The sequence below is a fragment of the Actinia tenebrosa genome, unplaced genomic scaffold (genome assembly GCF_029948245.1).
Source record: "Actinia tenebrosa isolate PJP-AT-01 unplaced genomic scaffold, QUT_ActTen_1.0 PGA_scaffold10__47_contigs__length_13832649, whole genome shotgun sequence".
NCBI lineage: Eukaryota > Metazoa > Cnidaria > Anthozoa > Actiniaria > Actiniidae > Actinia > Actinia tenebrosa.
This window is the reverse complement of record NW_028292570.1, coordinates 9,376,967-9,394,901: the sequence shown is the minus strand read 5'-3', so window position 1 is coordinate 9,394,901 and position 17,935 is coordinate 9,376,967. Positions and strand designations below refer to the sequence as shown.

Sequence of the window (17,935 nt, the reverse complement as noted above, 5' to 3'; positions counted from 1 at the left end):
ATATCAATATAACTTCAGTTCAAAACAAAATACTAGTGGAATGTCTCAAATTATCACGGATTTAGATATGGGCTGTAAGGCTAATGCACGCATTTCATAATAATGAACCCTACGATACCCTTCAAGGGCACCGCGGAAATAGGCTTGCGATCGCTCTATTGTACTGGTCAGCGGCGTCTCAAAACAACTCTCAAAATTTTATGAAATTTTTGACTTCGAAAAAGCAACTGGCAATACAAGTTTTACCCAATGCAACAAGTTTCGTTACCATAGGATTCATCGTAATAAATATTCGCAAAAATCTGCGAAAATGTTTGGTTCGTAAGTCACGTGATATGTGACGTCACGCCATGTCACGTGGTCTGATGATTGACAACACAAGTCTCACCAATGCTACCAAGTTTCGTTACCACAGCATGCTTCGTTAAGGAGTTATGGCCAAGGGGCCACAAGATGCGTGTGGGGAGGCGGGCCAGCAGATGTAGGTGGCACGTGCTAACCTTACTGTTTTGATGTGATGATTGGTCTTCCTGTGGTAAGAAGTGTCGTACATATTATCATTTAGATTTTTTTCTGTTCTCTTTTGTAGTAAATAAGTATGAGTTTTATCATCCGCAGAACGATCCCCTATCCTTCTTTTAATATTATTAGACTGGTTAGAAATGCTCACAAAGGTTCAAACTTGAGTCAAATGGCACAATTCGTCCCCAAATGTGAAAGAACTGAATCTGAACTGGATTACATAACAAACCAGCTCAATGAATTCATCCTGGACTATTCGAAACTATTCGTAATCACAGGAGCTGGAATATCTACTGAATCAGGAATACGTGACTACAGGTCTGAGGGAGTTGGTTTATACTCTATCACTAACCACAGGCCGATGGAATATCGAGATTTTCTTCGAAGTGACCAGAATCGACAGAGATACTGGGCTAGAAACTTTGTTGGTTGGGAAGAATTTGGATCTCGTCAACCAAATGCATCACATTTTGCGTTGAACAAACTCGAAAGACTTGGTTTTGTACATTCATTAGTGACGCAGAACGTGGATGCGTTACACACGAAGGCAGGAGCGAAGAGAGTTATTGAACTACATGGATGTTCGCACAGGTGAGACACAGGAAGCCCAGCACCACTAAAAATACTCATTTTGCCTCAAAATATCTATTTAAAAATTTTTTTTTAAAAGCTACAAAGCTTTCGCTGTTGTAGCACAGCGTGGGACAATCACAACAGAGCTAGGCTCCAAACTAAGTGAAAGCTCAAAGATCGAATTAGAATTTAGAAATTGATTTTTGAGGAGGGAGAAAAACCCTCGAAGCACAGGAGAGAACCAACAAACAACTCTACTCACATATGACAACGAACCCAGCAGGACTCGAACTCAGGCCTCCCCCCCTCTGCCATACATTATGAACACAGCCTAAGTTTGACATAATGTTCTTTTTTGTAGAGTCATTTGTCTAAACTGCCATCAAGTAACATCAAGGAATTCCTTACAAGAACTATTTTACCAGTTAAACCCAGATTGGCATGCAATAGGTCAAGGCCAAGCACCTGATGGAGACACTTTTCTTGACGACAAAGTAGTGAAAGAGTTTCAAGTTCCACCGTGTCAGGGATGTGGTGGAATCCTGAAGCCACAAGTAGTGTTCTTTGGTGATTCAGTTCCCAAAGATACAGTGAGACAAGCATCTGAACGTTTAAAGGAGAGTAATGCTCTTCTCGTCATTGGTTCTACAGTTGAGGTTTATTCAGCTTACAGATTTATTTTACAAGCAAAGGAACGAAAGAAACCAATTGCTCTTTTAAATGTTGGTAAAACCAGGGCCGACCATGTGGCTCACATGAAGCTGTCAGCTTTGTGTGGTAGTGTACTACCAAGATTGGATGTTTTAAATGAAAGTTAAGATTATGATTGACATGTCTTTTCACAGTGTATGCATAGTTGTAATGAAAGAAAGAAACAATGTCTTGTATGCTCTTTTTGTTTATTTGTACACAATAATCGAATGTCGCTCCAAACATTCTACCCTAATGCAATGATGGAGACAAGAAATTATCAGAGCAGTAAATATTTTCAGATTATTTTATTTGTATAAAGGATATAATGGTATAAAGAGTGTGCTTTATTATGGCATTTGGGTGTTCATTAATTTATCAATATTGTAACATGCCACGTTCATGCCTTTATACATGTCAGTTGTCAGATCCAATATTTGTACATTTGTCTTGCATGAATAGAAGCTCTTGTACCATATTATTTATTTATTGAATTCACAGATTTGCTAACTTGTTGCATGAAAGAGAGGTGTTGGTTGTTCCAATTCTAATGTTACCAACAGTAACAGTGTCCATTCCTCGGCTCAAAATCATGTGCATTAAATTCCTTGACATATTATTAGCAGCCACTGATGTCTTTTCTGTTCTTGCGATACCAACGTGTTTCATCAGGGTCAAACCCTCTGTGTTCATCACCAAAAACAGCCCAATTAGGGGTCTTTGCCATGTAGTCAAGCGACGAGAATGAAGCCTTTCCTTCACTATCTTCATAATCTCTTATCTAGACAAAAATTAATCACAAGATCATTGAAATTTCAAGTCAAAGAAAATATGCACTAATACTCAGTATTTCCATATAAAAGTACTTTGAAATCCCCCTTGCGCTACTTAAAAAAGGATTCCAATCCCACTCAGCATGCAGACCATTTTAGTGTTGTACAATATTAAGCCCAGAGCTTCCAGGGTGTCCTAGGTTGTCTGTGACTCTCCCCTTTCAATTAGCATTAAAGTATCAGGGGCAGATCTAAGTTCTCTATGTCTTTAGTGGAAGGAGGTAGGGATGATTTGTGGAGGTGTTTAGTGGAAGAAGGTAGGGATGGTTTGTGGAAGTGTTTAGTGAAAGGAGGTAGGGATGATTTGTGGAGGTGTTTAGTGGAAGGAGGTAGGGATGGTCTGTGGAGGTGTTTAGTGGAAGGAGGTAGGGATGATTTGTGGAGGTGTTTAGTGGAAGGAGGTAGGAATGATTTGTGGAGGTGTTTAGTGGAAGGAGGTAGGGATGGTTTGTGGAGGTGTTTAGTGGAAGGAGGTAGGGATGATTTGTGGAGGTGTTTAGTGGAAGGAGGTAGGGATGGTTTGTGGAGGTGTTTAGTGGAAGGAGGTAGGGATGATTTGTGGAGGTGTTTAGTGGAAGGAGGTAGTGATGATTTATGGAGGTGTTTAGTGGAAGGAGGGAGGGAATATTTGTTGATATTAATGGGGAATATAGACCTGCTGGATATGACCCTGGTCCTGCTGGTACCCTCCTGCAGAGGGTGCTTATCAGTGGTATAAAATCCTATTAACAGTAAATTAAAAGGAATAATGTCTGAATAATTACCAGCTCATGGAATTTACTATAATCTATCCATGTGTGCCAATCACCATCTATATTGAACTGTGGAAAAAAAAAAATCGAAATTAGGCAAGTTTCTTAAACTAGGCACCCTCATGCAATGAATCAGGGTTGGAGTTAGATCTCTCTATTTCAGGTTGGTCCACAAAGAGAGCATCAGAAGAAACCCTTCCCTCTCCTCAGAAACTAAATTCCCCACCCCTGTCCATTAAGGTGTTATTTATTCATAAGTGAATAGTGGAGATGGAAAAATATGATCACATCATTCTAAAAGCCATTCCAGGTTTTTCCTCATATCAATTTACCTTCTTGTGTGCAATCAAAAGACAGTTGGAGTGTTCATGTTCGCAGGCCAGCTCATAGTCAGGTAGAAGAGCTACAAGTTGCTGAACAAAGCCAACCACCTATAAATAGATTGTCATGTAAATGGTAAGTACCAGCCAGGAATGGGGGTAAACATGGGAACCCTGTGAACATCATCTAATAAACTGTCCTATTCATTTGTAACAAGCATACACAATTCTGACCTCTTGATGCCATGGAACATTAGCCATTGTTAAAGTAGAAGCCTTGGACTCCCCACAATAAGTGACACCCTAAATAAACAAATAAACATAGATTAATGACCACTACACAGGGGTAAGAATAATGAGTGTCAAGTCAGCAGTCATGAGGAGTGGCCAAACTAGCTTTAGCTCAGTCATACCTCATTTCTGGCTCAACGTTACTGTTCAAAATGACCAACGAGGCAAAGACTTTGCCAGACAAGTTCCAATTCTGGGCATACATTGACAGTCTTATGCTGGGCCATTATTTTAAGCTGTGCTATATTACACTATCTTTAGTAGAATGTTAGTAATCGTCATTAAATGAGGGATTAACAAACTCTTTTGCAAATAGAGTGAGGTTGCTGGACAAATGGGTGCGGAGGGGTTTGGAAGAATTCAAAAAGGAGGGAGAGCAAGAAGGCAGGAAAACGTAGCAGAGAGTCCTCCCACCCCCTTGGTCCCCCTTCCAGGGTTACAGGTTAGTTATAAATTGACAAAAAGAATCATGTTTTTTTGGAATGAAACAATTTTGACATTGTGTTTCATAATCCTTATCATTTTAATGTTGATTTTTTTTACCTTTACTTCGATGAAGTCTGGTTTGCCAAGAGCCACAAGGTCAGCATAAGACTTGAGTTCATCTGTGTTCCATGATTTCACTAACGTCAATCGATAAACTGTTCTTTGACCCTAAAACCATGAAAATATTTGAACAACTTCAATCAATCAATCAGTTGAATACTTGCTGGAAGTTGGTGTGGATAAAATAAACAGAGTTCATTCAAATGCAAATACTGACAAGCCAATGTGTTTTAGAAAAACTGAATGGTTATAATTGACATGTGTGCTGCCATATTTCCATTTCCAAAAAATATACATATTTGCACTCGGAAAGCAAGTAGCATTACCTTATCTGATAATGCTTTCAGGCTGTCTAAGAATCTAGGCCAGAAGTCCCTGAATAATGGTCTATCTATTTTCTTTAAGCTTTCCTTCGTACTTGCATCTACACTAACATAGAGCTGTGTCACTGGAACAAGATTTCTGAAGGGGTAAAACATTACAATTAGAAAATGTAGTAAGTTGAAAAAGGCTTGTCATTATTGATAGGGGTGATCTATATGAACGTAACAATACATAATTCATAATCATGTACTTTATAACCAGCGGACACATGTCGGTCAACTGTCCCCCAACTGTATGCCAACACACTGTCAACACTTGGCAGACACATCACCAACACATCAACAAAACTTTACAAACACTGGTCTTATACATAATCATTGCGAATGATAATTAATGATAAGTGTTAAATGTATCTCCTTGTCTTCATCATACTGTACATATCTGGATGTATGTTGAGCACAGACTCATACCCAGTCGTCATTTGCTTCACGCTTTTTTTTTGCGTGCGGTGGCTTTTGGGAAGGAGAGAGAAAAGCTGTCCTTCCCCTGATGCACCGGGAACTCACTAAATCCTTCAATAAGACAAGAGAAGCGACTGGGTACAAGTCTGTGTTGAGCAAGCAAGCAAATTTAAAAACTATTCTAGTCAGTTCTACTCATGCATACTCACTTGATTGCATCAGGAAACTGTGCATTGGTAACAAGAAATGTAGAGATTTCATGGCCGTGTAGCAGTTTGATCAACTCATTTATCTTGGGATACATGATTGGCTCACCTGAAATGGTTCAAAAAGGTTTAAATTTTCTTATACTTTTAGATTGTAATTATCAATGAACTTCTAAAAAGGATAAACTTAAATGTCAGATATTATGTCAGAATTGACAGGTCTTATTTTGATTAATTTGTGCGGCTCACATCAGTGGGTTGAGTTCGTGGCTTTCAAGGTTGATTGATCACAAGTTATTTTCATAGACGACTTTCATAACTCAGTTTTTTCAGATAGAGAAAATGAAGCTTTTTTACCAGAAACTATTAATGCTATCTGAGAAAATACTTCACGAAAACTATTTCCAGAAAATTTTGTAGAATTTGACTGCATACCAAAGAAGTTATGAAAGAACGAAAATAGAAAGTTTTGTATGTATTTAGCACTGGAAGCCTTGGTGGCCTCGTTTTGGTGCATTTTCAAAACTTCAAATGCTCTAATCTTGTAAAGGATTTATTAATTTAAGTAGAAACTCACATGCCTTATCTAAATCAACAAGAGCTGGGTTTTCACTCCAAAAACATTGATTTTTAATATTTATGCAAATTAGCAGCAGTCAGTTATGAAAGTCGTGTATGCACTCTTTCTTGTGAAGCTGTATCTTTTATTTTTTTTGCTCTGGGGGGCATTTACTTGTAAAATTATCTGCCTGTTATACACAACTAGTAATAACCTTTATTTATTTACTACGTGTAAGTAAATCTTTTATTTTTTTTAACATTATCAAAACATTAAATGAAACCTAGCTTACCAACAAGGGACAGTGCACAATGCTTTATTTTCATTGCTTCTTCAAATTTTTCAAGTTTTACACCAGGAACACCTAAATCAAATTCAAGTTCATTAAAAATTTGGAAATACAGTAAGAGAACCTTCACAGTCTATTTGAAAGATGTGATTTATCACATGACCAGTATGCTTTAATTATAATTCATTACAAGTATTATTGACGAAACGAAAAGAATGACTAGAAGCTTTTTAAGTAAGATATTTCGGACAATATCCATTGTCCATCATCAGTTTAATGACTCTCTATGAGTGTATTACAGTGAATACTATAAAGCCCTTCTAGTCATTCTTTTCGTTTGTAAACTTTTGGCCCAAAGAAATATATTCACATTATTGACTATCAATGAAGAACGCCAACTGTCATCAATCACTATCAAAACACTGTGAATGACATTTATTAGTTTTTGATTCTGAATGAATCATTACCTACCTCTGAATTGTTTTATCATATTGAAGTGATTCTGCATAGCACCATCTACAATCATCTCTGGTTCATTCATCTGCCACTTCCATTCTGTACCAACAGGGTTGGTATGATGCCTAGATTAACAGCATTTAGACACTGTATTACTGACCAACCATAAAAAATACCAATCACCCACTAACACCCTACCCATCACCCACTAACAACCGTACCCATCTTCCACTGACACCCTACCCATCGCCCCTTGACACCCTACTCATCACCCACTGACGACCTACCCATCACCCACTGACACCCTACCCATCACCCACTGACACCCTACCCATCACCCACTGACACCCTACCCATCGCCCACTAACAACCCTACCCATCACCCACTGACACCCTACCCATCACCCACTGACACCCTACCCATCACCCACTGACACCCTACCCATCACCCACTGACATCCTACCCTTCACCAATGACACCCTTCTCATTACCCAATGACACCCTATCCACTCCACGCTGCTTACCTCCAACAGAAGACACACTTGTTTGCACAAGCCAAGCTTGGTGTAGTCTCCATGCAACGATGACTTTCTATTCCATAGAATGTATGCTTGTAGCAACCTCCTCTCCCACGTAACATAGCCTACAAGGAAGAAAAAACAGTTCCTTTTATCAATAACACTATTTTATCAGCACATTTATTATCGTCACTTTGCTTTCATGAGCTAACCTTTGTCCATCTACAGATCTTAACACCAGAATGAGACCCAATGATTTTATAACCTGTAACAAAAATAATCAGAATTTTAATATAAGACTGGAAACTACTCTAAGCCTACAGTTCAAGACGTACACAATTAGAGTTGTAAAATTCTATATTTTATATTGTGACAGGCCTTCCCTTGACAATTATTCTTTTATTCAGGCAGGAATGTTATTACTAAAGGATGCCACTTTGTCTGAATTAACATGATATTACATCTATGTTCAAGGTAAAAAGGTCTGTTCAAAACATCCATACCTTGTTTTGTAAGAGATTCTCTTATTACAGTTGTGACCATCTCTTTCGGTTCTGTAAAAACAATGCTTGATATTATCTAATCATTAAAATAGACCTTATTTGTCTTGGTCCAATGTTTATCGATTTCAGACCAAAGATTCAGATGTGTCATTCCCTAGTGAATATGATTCTTTATTTGAGTTGTATCCATATTCATGTGTCTTCTCATACACATTCATTAAACAAAGAAATTCAATGTACTCTTGGGAATGACATGTGGTCTGTAATGGGTAAACATTGCACCAAGACCAAATAGATCTATTTAATATTGCCTGTCAATAGTTTTATGCTCTGAGAAAAATCTCTCTCTTACTCTCATCTGTTGTGAGGTCCAGTACAAGAATGAGGTTTTTTTTACGGAATTCTTACTAAAATGCCATCCCATTTTTGGACTAGTTTTTTTAAATAATTCATTAAAAAATTGCCCAAAAATAGCAGGGCATTTTAGTAAGAATACAATTTAACTTACATGTAGATGTAAAAATGAGACAAGAAACGTGAGAAAAGATGAAATAAATAATGTTAGGAATAGCAAGATCAAGAAAAAAAAACCATGCTCATGAATTAGAGAAACCTACCATTTACTAGCGAACCATTTTCCATTTCTTTTGCTTTCTTCATCTTTCTCAAGGCAGGTCCAAGGTCTTCTAAATCCACCATCCCTGAACTTTTGGGATCTTTCTTCCTGTTCTTATCACTCTCATCATCATTATCTTCATCAGTGGAGCTTTCATACATTGCCTTGATGATAATCAAAATCATGAAAATTACTACAAGCTCAACTCTAACTTTTTAAGATAATTTTTAACACACAAACGGTCAAAATAATTCAAATTTACATCTTCATCTGAATCCTTCAAGAGTGGTTGAGGATTTTTCTCATCTTTACAGCAAGTTTCTTGACTTCCACATTCACATGAACTTGTTGACTTAAAGGTAGCAAGGAGTTCTTTCGTCCAGGCTTCAAAATCTGCCTCTATTCCTGTTAATCATTAAGATTAATAATGATTATTAAAGAACATTTTCTGTGCTTTGTTCAGTAATATAGCACTTTATATTACCTCCATGTTTACTGTTGATATGATTTTCATCCCCAAGTCTGAGAGGAACAGCAGGTTGTGCACTTAATGCTGTCATCCACTGGTCTATGTTCTTAGCAACCTTGAGTGTGCAAAGCATGAAAAAAAAAGGTTTATTGAATCAGATATAACAAAATGTTCCTGGTTAATTGTATATAAAATATATTTTGACCTTTCTGTAATATATGAATTTTTGAAACTTATTAGACTATACTCCCCCTGACACCTTCTGACTCCAAGCAACTTCATGAAGACATTTTATAAAATCAGACAGCCACAGCAGACCCTCCCCCCCCCCCCCCCCCCCCCCCCGATGAAATATAATTTCTACTATATTGTAGAGGTATTGATTTATTGAATTTTCTATATAAATAAAAGGCAGTCAACCTTTGGTCATTTTTCAAATACTACCCAATGATCCACATGATAGCATACCATATTGAAATTATCCTTGTATAGAGAGTTACCCAGGCCAAACACTGCGTACTTGACTCCTCCAAGGAGAGATTTCTGGACACGGAAGTCATTTGAAGATTCTTCAAGCCATTTACAGAACCATACAGCATCTTCAGGTGGTTGGCCATCAGTGTAAGTGCTTACAATAAAAACACAAGTGCAGCTCTAAAAACATCAATCAACAAGCAAACTGTTAATTAATGTTTTGGGTTACCTGTGGTTGATAGTGTACTGTTTTAGGCTACCTGTGGTTGATCTTAACTCAAAGTTATTGACATGAGCAAATACCTCATTTGGAAGATTGTCCTCTGGTTCATAGTCTTTCAGACTTGTAACACTGCAGTCAGTGCCTTGTCTTGTAGACAGTTCTTGAAGCATCTCTGCAAATTTCTATGAAATAATATAGTAGCATAGTAAAATGAAAAGGATTATCATTGTGGATATAAAAGCATAGTACTTTGTACATTTTGATCTTATATGAAGCTTGTATAATTCAGTCCAAGAACAATTGCTCCTTACCTTGGCTGTTCCAGTCTGTGTTCCATAAAATATCTTAATTGCTGAGGTAGTAAGTTTGTCTGCTTGGTTTGGGTCTCTTGTCTGAAGATAACAGAGGGTGGTTAGTATCATCATGATAATCCATGCAATTATCATTCACTCAGACGTTATGCTGCTAGTACCTTCCCCATTATCATCAGTCTCCCTCATCATTAACACCACTACCATCATCATCATCATCATCACCATTATCATCATCACCAACATCATCATTATCATAATCACCATCATCATTATTATCATCATCAGCAGCAGCATCATTACCACCACCATCATCATCATTCATCTTCATCATCATCGCCACCATCATCAGTCATCTTCATCATCATCGCCACCATCATCAGTCATCTTCATCATCATTGCCACCATCATCAGTCATCTTCATCCCCTTCACCACCATCAACAGTCATCTTCATCATCATCGCCACCATCATTAGTCATCTTCTTCACCACCATCATCAGTCATCTTCATCTTCATCATCATCACCACCATTATCAGTCATCATCATCATCACCACAATTATCAGTCATCTTCATCATCATCACCACCATTATCAGTCATCTTCATCATCATCACCACCATTATCAGTCATCATCATCATCACCACCATTATCAGTCATCTTCATCATCATCACCACCATTATCAGTCATCTTCATCATTATCGCCACCATCATCCGTCATCTTCATCATCATCACCACCACCACAATCATCATCATTTTGCATCATCATTATCATTACCACCCAGCTAAATTAAACCAAAACCAGAAGCAAGAAACTTATACAGCTTGTTACCAATCTACCATAGATTTAGGTTTTGAGATCCCTAGGGTTGACATATGTGATCTTATATTGATTAACAACCAATACACAAACCTTGGGAAGCTTTTCCTCGTCTTGTTTAGCCTTCAACGTTGTCCACAACCATATTCCCAGTATACCCGCCACTACACCCATCACTGGCTTGAATATCATTGACCATGACACTTCATTAGTATGCACTGAGGTCTTATCAGGGTTATCTAAAAACATTAAGAGATGAATTAATCACAATGAGGCATTTATTCTTTAAGTATTGGATCATTACGAAAGATTCTGAGATGGCAGATGACACACGTGGCTTATTTTTTTGAATCAAAATGTCGAGAGAACATGGAATACGTGTTGAAGCGCAAAGCCTGAAATAACCAGGACTAAACATTGCATACTTACCATCTCCCTTAACAGTTATGGTTAAAAATGTTATGAAAATAAGTGAAAAGAACAGAGAAGTTTGAAAATTTCGACAAAAGTCTTTGGTCGCCATTTTGTTTTTGAGCCCACAATGTTCGCAATACCTTTAGGACATGCGCGGTTTGAAGGAACGCCTGGTAGTTTTCTTGTTTTTGCAAAGTTGGACGCGTTCAAGACTTTTGAACGTAGAAATTGCTATTTTACTACCAATTATGAGGTTTCTTTGATTATGTTTTAGGATGGTAAGGTTTAAGAAGAGGTAAGTCTTAAGATATATCGTGCTTTTTACGTTCCGTACTGAATCAAACGCGGGCATTCCAAAATATAATATGAAAAAGAGATAACGATGTTAGTCGAGTTAATTGTATATTTTTAAATTCAAATAGGTATATTTTGGCCGAAATCTCCTTTAGAGATGGTCTAATAGACGAGTCTCTCTCCAAATACGCTATACAAGATGCCATTAAAGAAACAGTTAAGAAAGTTCATGGTGATTATGGCCTTGCATGTATACTGATGTCATTAAGATGTAAGTTTGGGGGTTTCTCACCCCTCTGCGTCATTCAGCAATACTCCATTTAATAAGAATAAAAAGATAGCGAATGTCTTGTATTGATAAAAATAACCAGCGATATATTTGTTTGCTGTACTGGAGACTATTAGTATATCTCTCTCTAGCTCTCTCTCTCTCTCTTTCTCTTTGATATGTCTGTAGATCTTACTTCAATCTGTATCCAGCAAGATATTTTTATATAAATTTAATAATGCTCCCAAAATTTCATTTTAGATTTCAAGCATTCACATGTCAGATGCAGTTAGATTATATTATATTATAAAGATTATGAGCAAGTCTTAAAAGCATTCTATTTGGTCAATTAAAGACTGTGTCTGGCAAGGACTGGTAATCTATTCATAATTCTATTATTTCATTGCAGTGAAGTACCTTAATCCATTTACGAATGTGGTGTTCATTGCCTGTAGTCGGGATCACTACAAGTTGCTTCAAAGTTCACTTACTTTCATTAGAAGTCTGAAAGACAGAGCCTGTGTTTTTAAAACACTACACATTGGAGGTATAAAGAATGTATCTGTTTATTTGATACATACAATGGATCTTGTATTCATAAAGTCGTATAGCCTGCAAGTCGATCAAATAAGCTCATCAGAGCATTAGGTATAATAGATTTAATAACTAGCTTGACTGACTTAGAAAATACTCAAGACTAAACAGAATCAATAGGGCTTTAGCCACCAGTATGGGTTTAACATGACCACTTTTTTGTCAGAACCATCTTTCTCCCAAAAAGGGGAGGGTTGGGGAAATTGTTTTCAAAAATAATGGTGGCCACTACCCTGATTAATGGCTGTTAATATTTCATTAATTTTAACCTATATTGGAAATTACCTTATATTGATGATATATCTTTAACCTACCAGGTACTATCAGATCATGTCAGAGATTCTTAGTACAGCACAATAAAGTCCAGCTTCACCACATGCTTGATCAGTGCAAGACACCAGGTATGTTAATCTGGCTTGAAGACGTTTCTTAATTCTACAGGCCTACTATCATAAACATTCATAGTCCTGACACATAATAGTGAACCAATCATCGTTGTAGCAGTTTTCTCAGTGGAATTGAAATCTTGTCCTACACACAACTACACAGTATTTGGAGGGCCTCAGATTTGTCAGTTCTTTTTATTCTATTTGAATGGAGTGAAAACTGTTACTTGTATGTCCTCCTTAAAGTGTTTATGAAACCAAATGTTCGACCTCCGTATTATTTTAAAACAACAAAATTTAACATTTTCCGAGTATCGTGATGCTATTTTTTTTGGAATTCAGTGTAACTAAATAATTTTTTTTCGCCTTCGAAAATCAGTCATTTGCACCAAAAACTGTCCGGGGTCTGGGACCTAGTTTACAACCACGATGACGTCACTGCGAGGACTCGTGTTTATCCGTGCAAGTCAGTACAGAGTTGTATTTTTATAGTTTTTGTGCCTCATTCGCTCGAATCTATCATGTCTGACTTAGAATCAGAGTTATCCACGAACGAAAGTATCGAAAATGAAGACAGTAATGATGAGGACGAAATCAATTTTAATTTTGAAAGTGTGTTCAGACCGTACGAAGACGAACCACTCGCCTTGGGTAATGATCTGGCAGAAGAACAAGTCGGTGATGAGGTCGATGGAGATGGCCTTACAGCAGATACTTTAAGACTGAGATTTGAGAAAATAGTGCCTCTACAAAATTGGTAAGTTTATAGTGTATAATTGTTTATTCGTAAGTGTCATGTCTTTGTAATTGACAATTTATCTCTTGCTTTCAAAGGTGTTCTTGTGGAAATTCTTCGGGCTCGATAGAATCCATCTTCGGAAACTCGTCAGGATTTGAGGTTGAAGGATTGGTTTCTTCAGTTGGCTGTTTAACGGAAGCTAGACTATTCACTATTTGGTCTTTCACAGAAATATTGCAAAGTATCTAAAATAAAAGTAATGATGTTTTGACAAATATTCTATAGGAGGGATTTCACGGCTAAAGTGATACAAAGTCATTACCGAGTTTGTTGAAAACTTGCCTTTCGTCTTTCTCGTGCTGTTGGCATCGTAATTAATGGCGTACCCACCGTGTCGATTGAAGGAATTGCAGTTATTTTAAGCCATGGTTTGGTTCTAAAACTACTTGCATTGACAAGACTAATGTCCGGTCTTTGGACAAAACATTCAGCATGAAAGTGAACAGAGCATAGTACAGACGAATCACTTGGCTGCCAGCCGGGTCTGTGCTTTTGTACGAAACGAATCCACGCCAATCTCCTTTGATCTTTGGGAAATTTATGAAAAGAAACGTTTGGAGTACTAGCACTGTTTTTACAGCTTAGGTTACCCGGCCCACCAGCCACACAGTATCTTCCTCCACGCTTTTTTGACTCCGCCGACATCACTTATAGTGTAAGTAGAATATAAATATATCAACAGAGCCAAAGCGACGAGTCCTCACAGTGACGTCACAATGCTCGTATGGCCGCGCGACGGAGCCGGACAGTTTTTGGTGCAAATGACTGATTTTCGAAGGCGAAAAAAAATTATTTAGTTACACTGAATTCCAAAAAAAATAGCATCACGATACTCGGAAAATGTTAAATTTTGTTGTTTTAAAATAACACGGAGGTCGAACATTTGGTTTCATAAACACTTTAAATAAAGTTGATCGATATTGATTAATAATAAATAAATTATTATTTTAAAGAGTACTACATCTACAAGGATTGCCAGACAATTTTCATTTATTTTCTCAGGACATAAAACAATTGTCAAGCAATTTATGATTTATTTAATTACGAGATCAAGACTTTTGAAACCTGAGACATTCTAGCTAATTTCGTGAGATATAGCAATGGCACCTACATGTAAGGGGAGTCAGAATTATGAATTATTATCCTCATAAAAGTGACCCCAAATTTATGTCTACTTTTCTTCGGTTTAGCTGAGAGAGAAAAGGTTTCAACAGTCATCGATAAAGCCACTACTGAAGCAACTGCTCTTGATCCAGTATGTACATGGAAAAGGCGAACAAAAGCTTTAACAAAAGTGCACAAAAAAGATGATACAGATGACAGTGATAGCAGTGCAGACTAAACCCTTAGTATAATAATTATGTACAATAATATGTAAAATATAATATGTACAAGAACCATATATATTTGAGCAAATATCAGATAATATATCATTCCTACAAATATTCCAAGTTCAAGGATAGAAGACTGGCCCTTCTTTCATGATAGAAGTAGAATAGACCATTTTCTTTACTTTACCATTGTAATTTGTGAATATTTAGACACTGATACAAGGCTAAGTAAGCCTGAGTAAACAAGTTCATAATCAAGGAACACAGAGGTAATTGGAATTCGAAACTGCTATTGCCTGGCCTAGCCATAGCAAATTCATTTTTGCGCCCTTTGCATTATGGAAACATGGAAGCATGGCTGCCATAGCCGTGCTCGCTTCTCACCGGTGTGAACTGGGAATAGAGTTGCTTGTAAGTTCTCTCCTATGCTTCATGAAATTTCTCTGTGTTGTCCAATGTTTCTCCCTCCATAAAAATCAATTTCAAAATTCTGATTAAATGATGGAAACTAGGGCCGCAAGTTTGTTAGCCACCAATCTTGTACCCAGAACCTATATATCTAACTGCGCATGCTCGACTAAATAAAATAGGCAGGCTATTTATTTCGTCAAGCATTCACAGTTAGAAATGAAGGCTCTGGGAACACGATTGGTTAGCCTCTGGCTATAGTGTAATGCTCTTCAAACGATCAATAAATATAAATATAAATGTAACTTCTACCATATCGGTGACCAGTCAATTCACCCACGAACCAACTCGCCCACGAACCAACTCGCCCACGCCAAGTCGCCCACACATAAAATCATCAATCATGCGTTTGCCAACTCGCCCAAGCCATTTCGCCCACGTTTAGAGTCACTTTAAGAAATATGTTACCGTATTTTAAAACTAAATTAAAGTATATGTCAACGAACCACTTTATAATTCCATTCATTCAAACAGTATACATATATCCTTACCTATTATAAAACAAGTGTTTAATTTATGTATGAATCACAACTGATGTTTATTAAAAATGTATTTTGTACAGTAATGTTGTAATGATTATAATATTTTGAGTAGGGGAAATTTTGAAATAAGTTTATAAAAATCAATTAAAAACAAAAGAGTATTATGAATTAGTTGATTTCATAAATGTTGAAAACTAGTGCATTGATGTGACTGCAAATTTTTTCCAGAACCCTTTTTCCAGATATCTGTAAGACACATCACAATCATACCATATTGCATGTTCTTAAAGCATGTAATGTTTTATCTTGGTTTTGGAAATATGATAAAATGGTTACATAATTTGGGTAATATCCCAATTGTTTCACCAATAAGCTATGATTTTATATTTAATTCAAAAACTCATGAATGATTAATGAGCATTTGAACCAATTGGAGCGATTACACATGTCACATGCATGGACCTTTAAACCCTATAAAGGATGACCTTATCAGAGATAGAGGTGCATCCAAGTTTAGATGAGGACTTAGAGCCTCATCAAGGTCAATCTCATGTACGATCATCAACGACCTATTATTTGCACCTACTGGGCATGGCAGTGACGTACAAACCTCACTGTGCATGACATTACTGTACAAACGACTATTAAAAGTATAAAAGTTAATGTTCACAAGGTATTTGGTCACTCTACTTCAACCAAAGGTTTGCGAACTATACCTAAGTTTTTGAAGTAGTTCAATAAGTTCAATAAGCTATGATTTTCTTTTTAATCTTAAAATGGGTCTATATATTATGTTGTAATTTTATAATTTTTGTTGGCTTTGACAAGACAAAAGTGTAATTTTACTTAGCCAGAATAAAAGCCAGAATGAATAAAAAATATAAAAGATGATAAGATAACAGAGTCAAAATTAGATTTAGTACCAGACATTTCAGACTCTGTTACCTGGTATCTTTTACATTTTATTCATCATGCAGGGTCGTTAAAAGGTTTTTTTCCTTGCAATTAGAGATGAGTAACAGTAAAAATGAAAAAATTAACATAATGAACAAAAGAAAGAAAAAAATATTGGAATTACTGTCTATGATTCACGACCTATTATAATTTAATTATTTACTATTTTTTCATGGGCCAATTAAAGTCTGTGTTGGTTCAATTAATAACTGTGTTGGTTCTCAGTACTGAAGTCCTGTTGACAATGCAACAATGTGATAAGGCCGTCTGATGGTAAGACACAAACTTTCAACCAACGAGTCCACAACGTATATGTGATGACTCATGCAACACTTCTTAGGAATGAATGAAGTAAAAGATAATCAAATTGAAAACTGTAATAATACTACTAGGAATAAACCCTAACATTGCAGCAGAATTATAACTACATTTTAGTTCGACATTCATTAATGCAGGGCATTTCTTTTTGTTGTCAAGAGGTTCTGTTACCTCAATATGTGCGCAGGTGCCATTAACTATTCGGAATGCTCCTGCGTCATACACCTTGTTGCTAATGTGGCAGTTAAAGTTATAAAAATAGGACTGCCTGTAATCACTCCAGTTCTCTACGACCAACAGGTATAGGTTCGTTTGTGGGAGCCCTGCTAAGTAATATTTGCCATCTCGGCATGGACCATCCACCATGCCAGAAATGATTCTTCCTGCTCCTGTGAAAAAATGAAATAGGCATTTAAAAATAATGAAATGTTCATGGACGATGTACCTGAATGTACAGAACTGTACAATATTTATGTTAGAGGGATGTTTAATTGGTAAACTTTTAATTCTTAAAAGTTGACTCCATTGCCAGAGCTCAGAATTGTATCCCCTTCCCCCTTAAAATATAGAAAAGGCTGTGCGCAAGTTCTTTCAATATTGTACTTAATACACTTAATATACATGATTCAGAGCCTTTCTACAGTTAACAACAAACAGCCCTCCCCCTACCCTACCCACCTCCTTCACTATCAACATACTTCTGTATTGATGGCCTACCTAAAGTCATCAGCAAAAAAATTGCAGTCTCTTAAATTTTTCTTCCCCCACCCCCCTCCCTGGATTTTTGTCTCTCCCCCCCTTCCCTGACCACACAATTATAATAAGGGTCCCCTTGTTTGATCAAAACACTGGTATGGGCTTATGACTT

At 36.9% G+C, this 17,935-nt stretch overlaps 5 protein-coding genes across 9 annotated transcripts in view; 3 read left to right on the top strand and 2 right to left on the bottom strand.

Annotated features, from left to right (window-relative positions):
- Window positions 1–550: 550 nt before the first annotated feature.
- LOC116286776 (NAD-dependent protein lipoamidase sirtuin-4, mitochondrial-like) lies at window positions 551–2,407 on the top strand. Its single transcript, XM_031693354.2, has 2 exons — window positions 551–1,113; window positions 1,457–2,407. The coding sequence occupies exons 1-2, from the start codon at window positions 599–601 to the stop codon at window positions 1,911–1,913; spliced, it is 972 nt and encodes a 323-aa protein (XP_031549214.2). The 5' UTR covers window positions 551–598; the 3' UTR covers window positions 1,914–2,407.
- Window positions 2,079–12,268, bottom strand: LOC116286746 (S-adenosyl-L-methionine-dependent tRNA 4-demethylwyosine synthase TYW1). Of its 2 annotated transcripts, none has more exons than XM_031693332.2 (20): window positions 12,153–12,268; window positions 10,853–10,998; window positions 9,938–10,018; window positions 9,707–9,808; window positions 9,398–9,583; window positions 8,945–9,044; window positions 8,723–8,865; window positions 8,462–8,624; window positions 7,845–7,895; window positions 7,554–7,606; window positions 7,348–7,466; window positions 6,838–6,947; window positions 6,370–6,441; window positions 5,522–5,627; window positions 4,854–4,989; window positions 4,525–4,635; window positions 3,925–3,993; window positions 3,703–3,801; window positions 3,383–3,439; window positions 2,079–2,566 (listed from the first exon to the last, which is right to left on the bottom strand). In XM_031693332.2, exons 2-20 carry the CDS (start codon window positions 10,949–10,951, stop codon window positions 2,405–2,407), a joined length of 2,019 nt encoding a protein of 672 aa, XP_031549192.1. In that variant the 5' UTR covers window positions 10,952–10,998; window positions 12,153–12,268; the 3' UTR covers window positions 2,079–2,404. The 2 variants fall into 2 exon arrangements, with proteins under 2 accessions (XP_031549192.1, XP_031549187.1); XM_031693327.2 differs by lacking the exon at window positions 12,153–12,268 and adding an exon at window positions 11,189–11,422.
- On the top strand, window positions 11,371–15,874 carry LOC116286785 (ribonuclease P/MRP protein subunit POP5). Its single transcript, XM_031693366.2, has 5 exons — window positions 11,371–11,468; window positions 11,596–11,738; window positions 12,145–12,282; window positions 12,647–12,730; window positions 14,705–15,874. Exons 1-5 carry the CDS (start codon window positions 11,449–11,451, stop codon window positions 14,854–14,856), a joined length of 537 nt encoding a protein of 178 aa, XP_031549226.2. The 5' UTR covers window positions 11,371–11,448; the 3' UTR covers window positions 14,857–15,874.
- LOC148912968 (uncharacterized) lies at window positions 13,237–13,781 on the top strand. The gene is made up of 2 exons (XM_089026852.1): window positions 13,237–13,472; window positions 13,550–13,781. Exons 1-2 carry the CDS (start codon window positions 13,237–13,239, stop codon window positions 13,701–13,703), a joined length of 390 nt encoding a protein of 129 aa, XP_088882978.1. The 3' UTR covers window positions 13,704–13,781.
- The window catches only part of LOC116291448 (voltage-dependent calcium channel subunit alpha-2/delta-1), a 32,611-nt gene continuing 27,971 nt past the window's right edge, over window positions 13,296–17,935 (bottom strand). For 2 of the 4 annotated variants that reach the window (XM_089026850.1, XM_089026851.1), the window contains one exon: window positions 13,296–17,456. In XM_089026850.1, the coding sequence (XP_088882976.1) occupies window positions 17,086–17,456 (371 nt within the window). In that variant the 3' untranslated portion in view covers window positions 13,296–17,085. The remainder of the gene's footprint in view (window positions 17,457–17,935) is intronic. The other 2 variants (XR_016119198.1, XR_016119197.1) reach the window with 2 other exon arrangements.

What these genes read in the sequence shown, in the direction of transcription:
- LOC148912968 (XM_089026852.1), top strand. Translation starts at nt 13,237, where the DNA reads ATGTCTGACTTAGAATCAGAGTTATCCACGAACGAAAGTATCGAAAAT. An exon ending in ATAGTGCCTCTACAAAATTG is followed by an intron (nt 13,473 to 13,549) that starts GTAAGTTTATAG and finishes TTGCTTTCAAAG; the next exon opens with GTGTTCTTGTGGAAATTCTT.
- LOC116286785 (XM_031693366.2), top strand. Translation starts at nt 11,449, where the DNA reads ATGGTAAGGTTTAAGAAGAG. An exon ending in TATACTGATGTCATTAAGAT is followed by an intron (nt 11,739 to 12,144) that starts GTAAGTTTGGGG and finishes ATTTCATTGCAG; the next exon opens with TGAAGTACCTTAATCCATTT. An exon ending in TGATCAGTGCAAGACACCAG is followed by an intron (nt 12,731 to 14,704) that starts GTATGTTAATCT and finishes TCTTCGGTTTAG; the next exon opens with CTGAGAGAGAAAAGGTTTCA.
- LOC116286776 (XM_031693354.2), top strand. Translation starts at nt 599, where the DNA reads ATGAGTTTTATCATCCGCAGAACGATCCCCTATCCTTCTTTTAATATT. An exon ending in CTACATGGATGTTCGCACAG is followed by an intron (nt 1,114 to 1,456) that starts GTGAGACACAGG and finishes TCTTTTTTGTAG; the next exon opens with AGTCATTTGTCTAAACTGCC.
- LOC116286746 (XM_031693327.2), bottom strand. Translation starts at nt 11,282, where the DNA reads ATGGCGACCAAAGACTTTTGTCGAAATTTTCAAACTTCTCTGTTCTTT. An exon ending in CATAACTGTTAAGGGAGATG is followed by an intron (nt 10,999 to 11,188) that starts GTAAGTATGCAA and finishes TAATGTTTTTAG; the next exon opens with ATAACCCTGATAAGACCTCA. An exon ending in AAATGGTTCGCTAGTAAATG is followed by an intron (nt 7,896 to 8,461) that starts GTAGGTTTCTCT and finishes TTGTTTTTACAG; the next exon opens with AACCGAAAGAGATGGTCACA.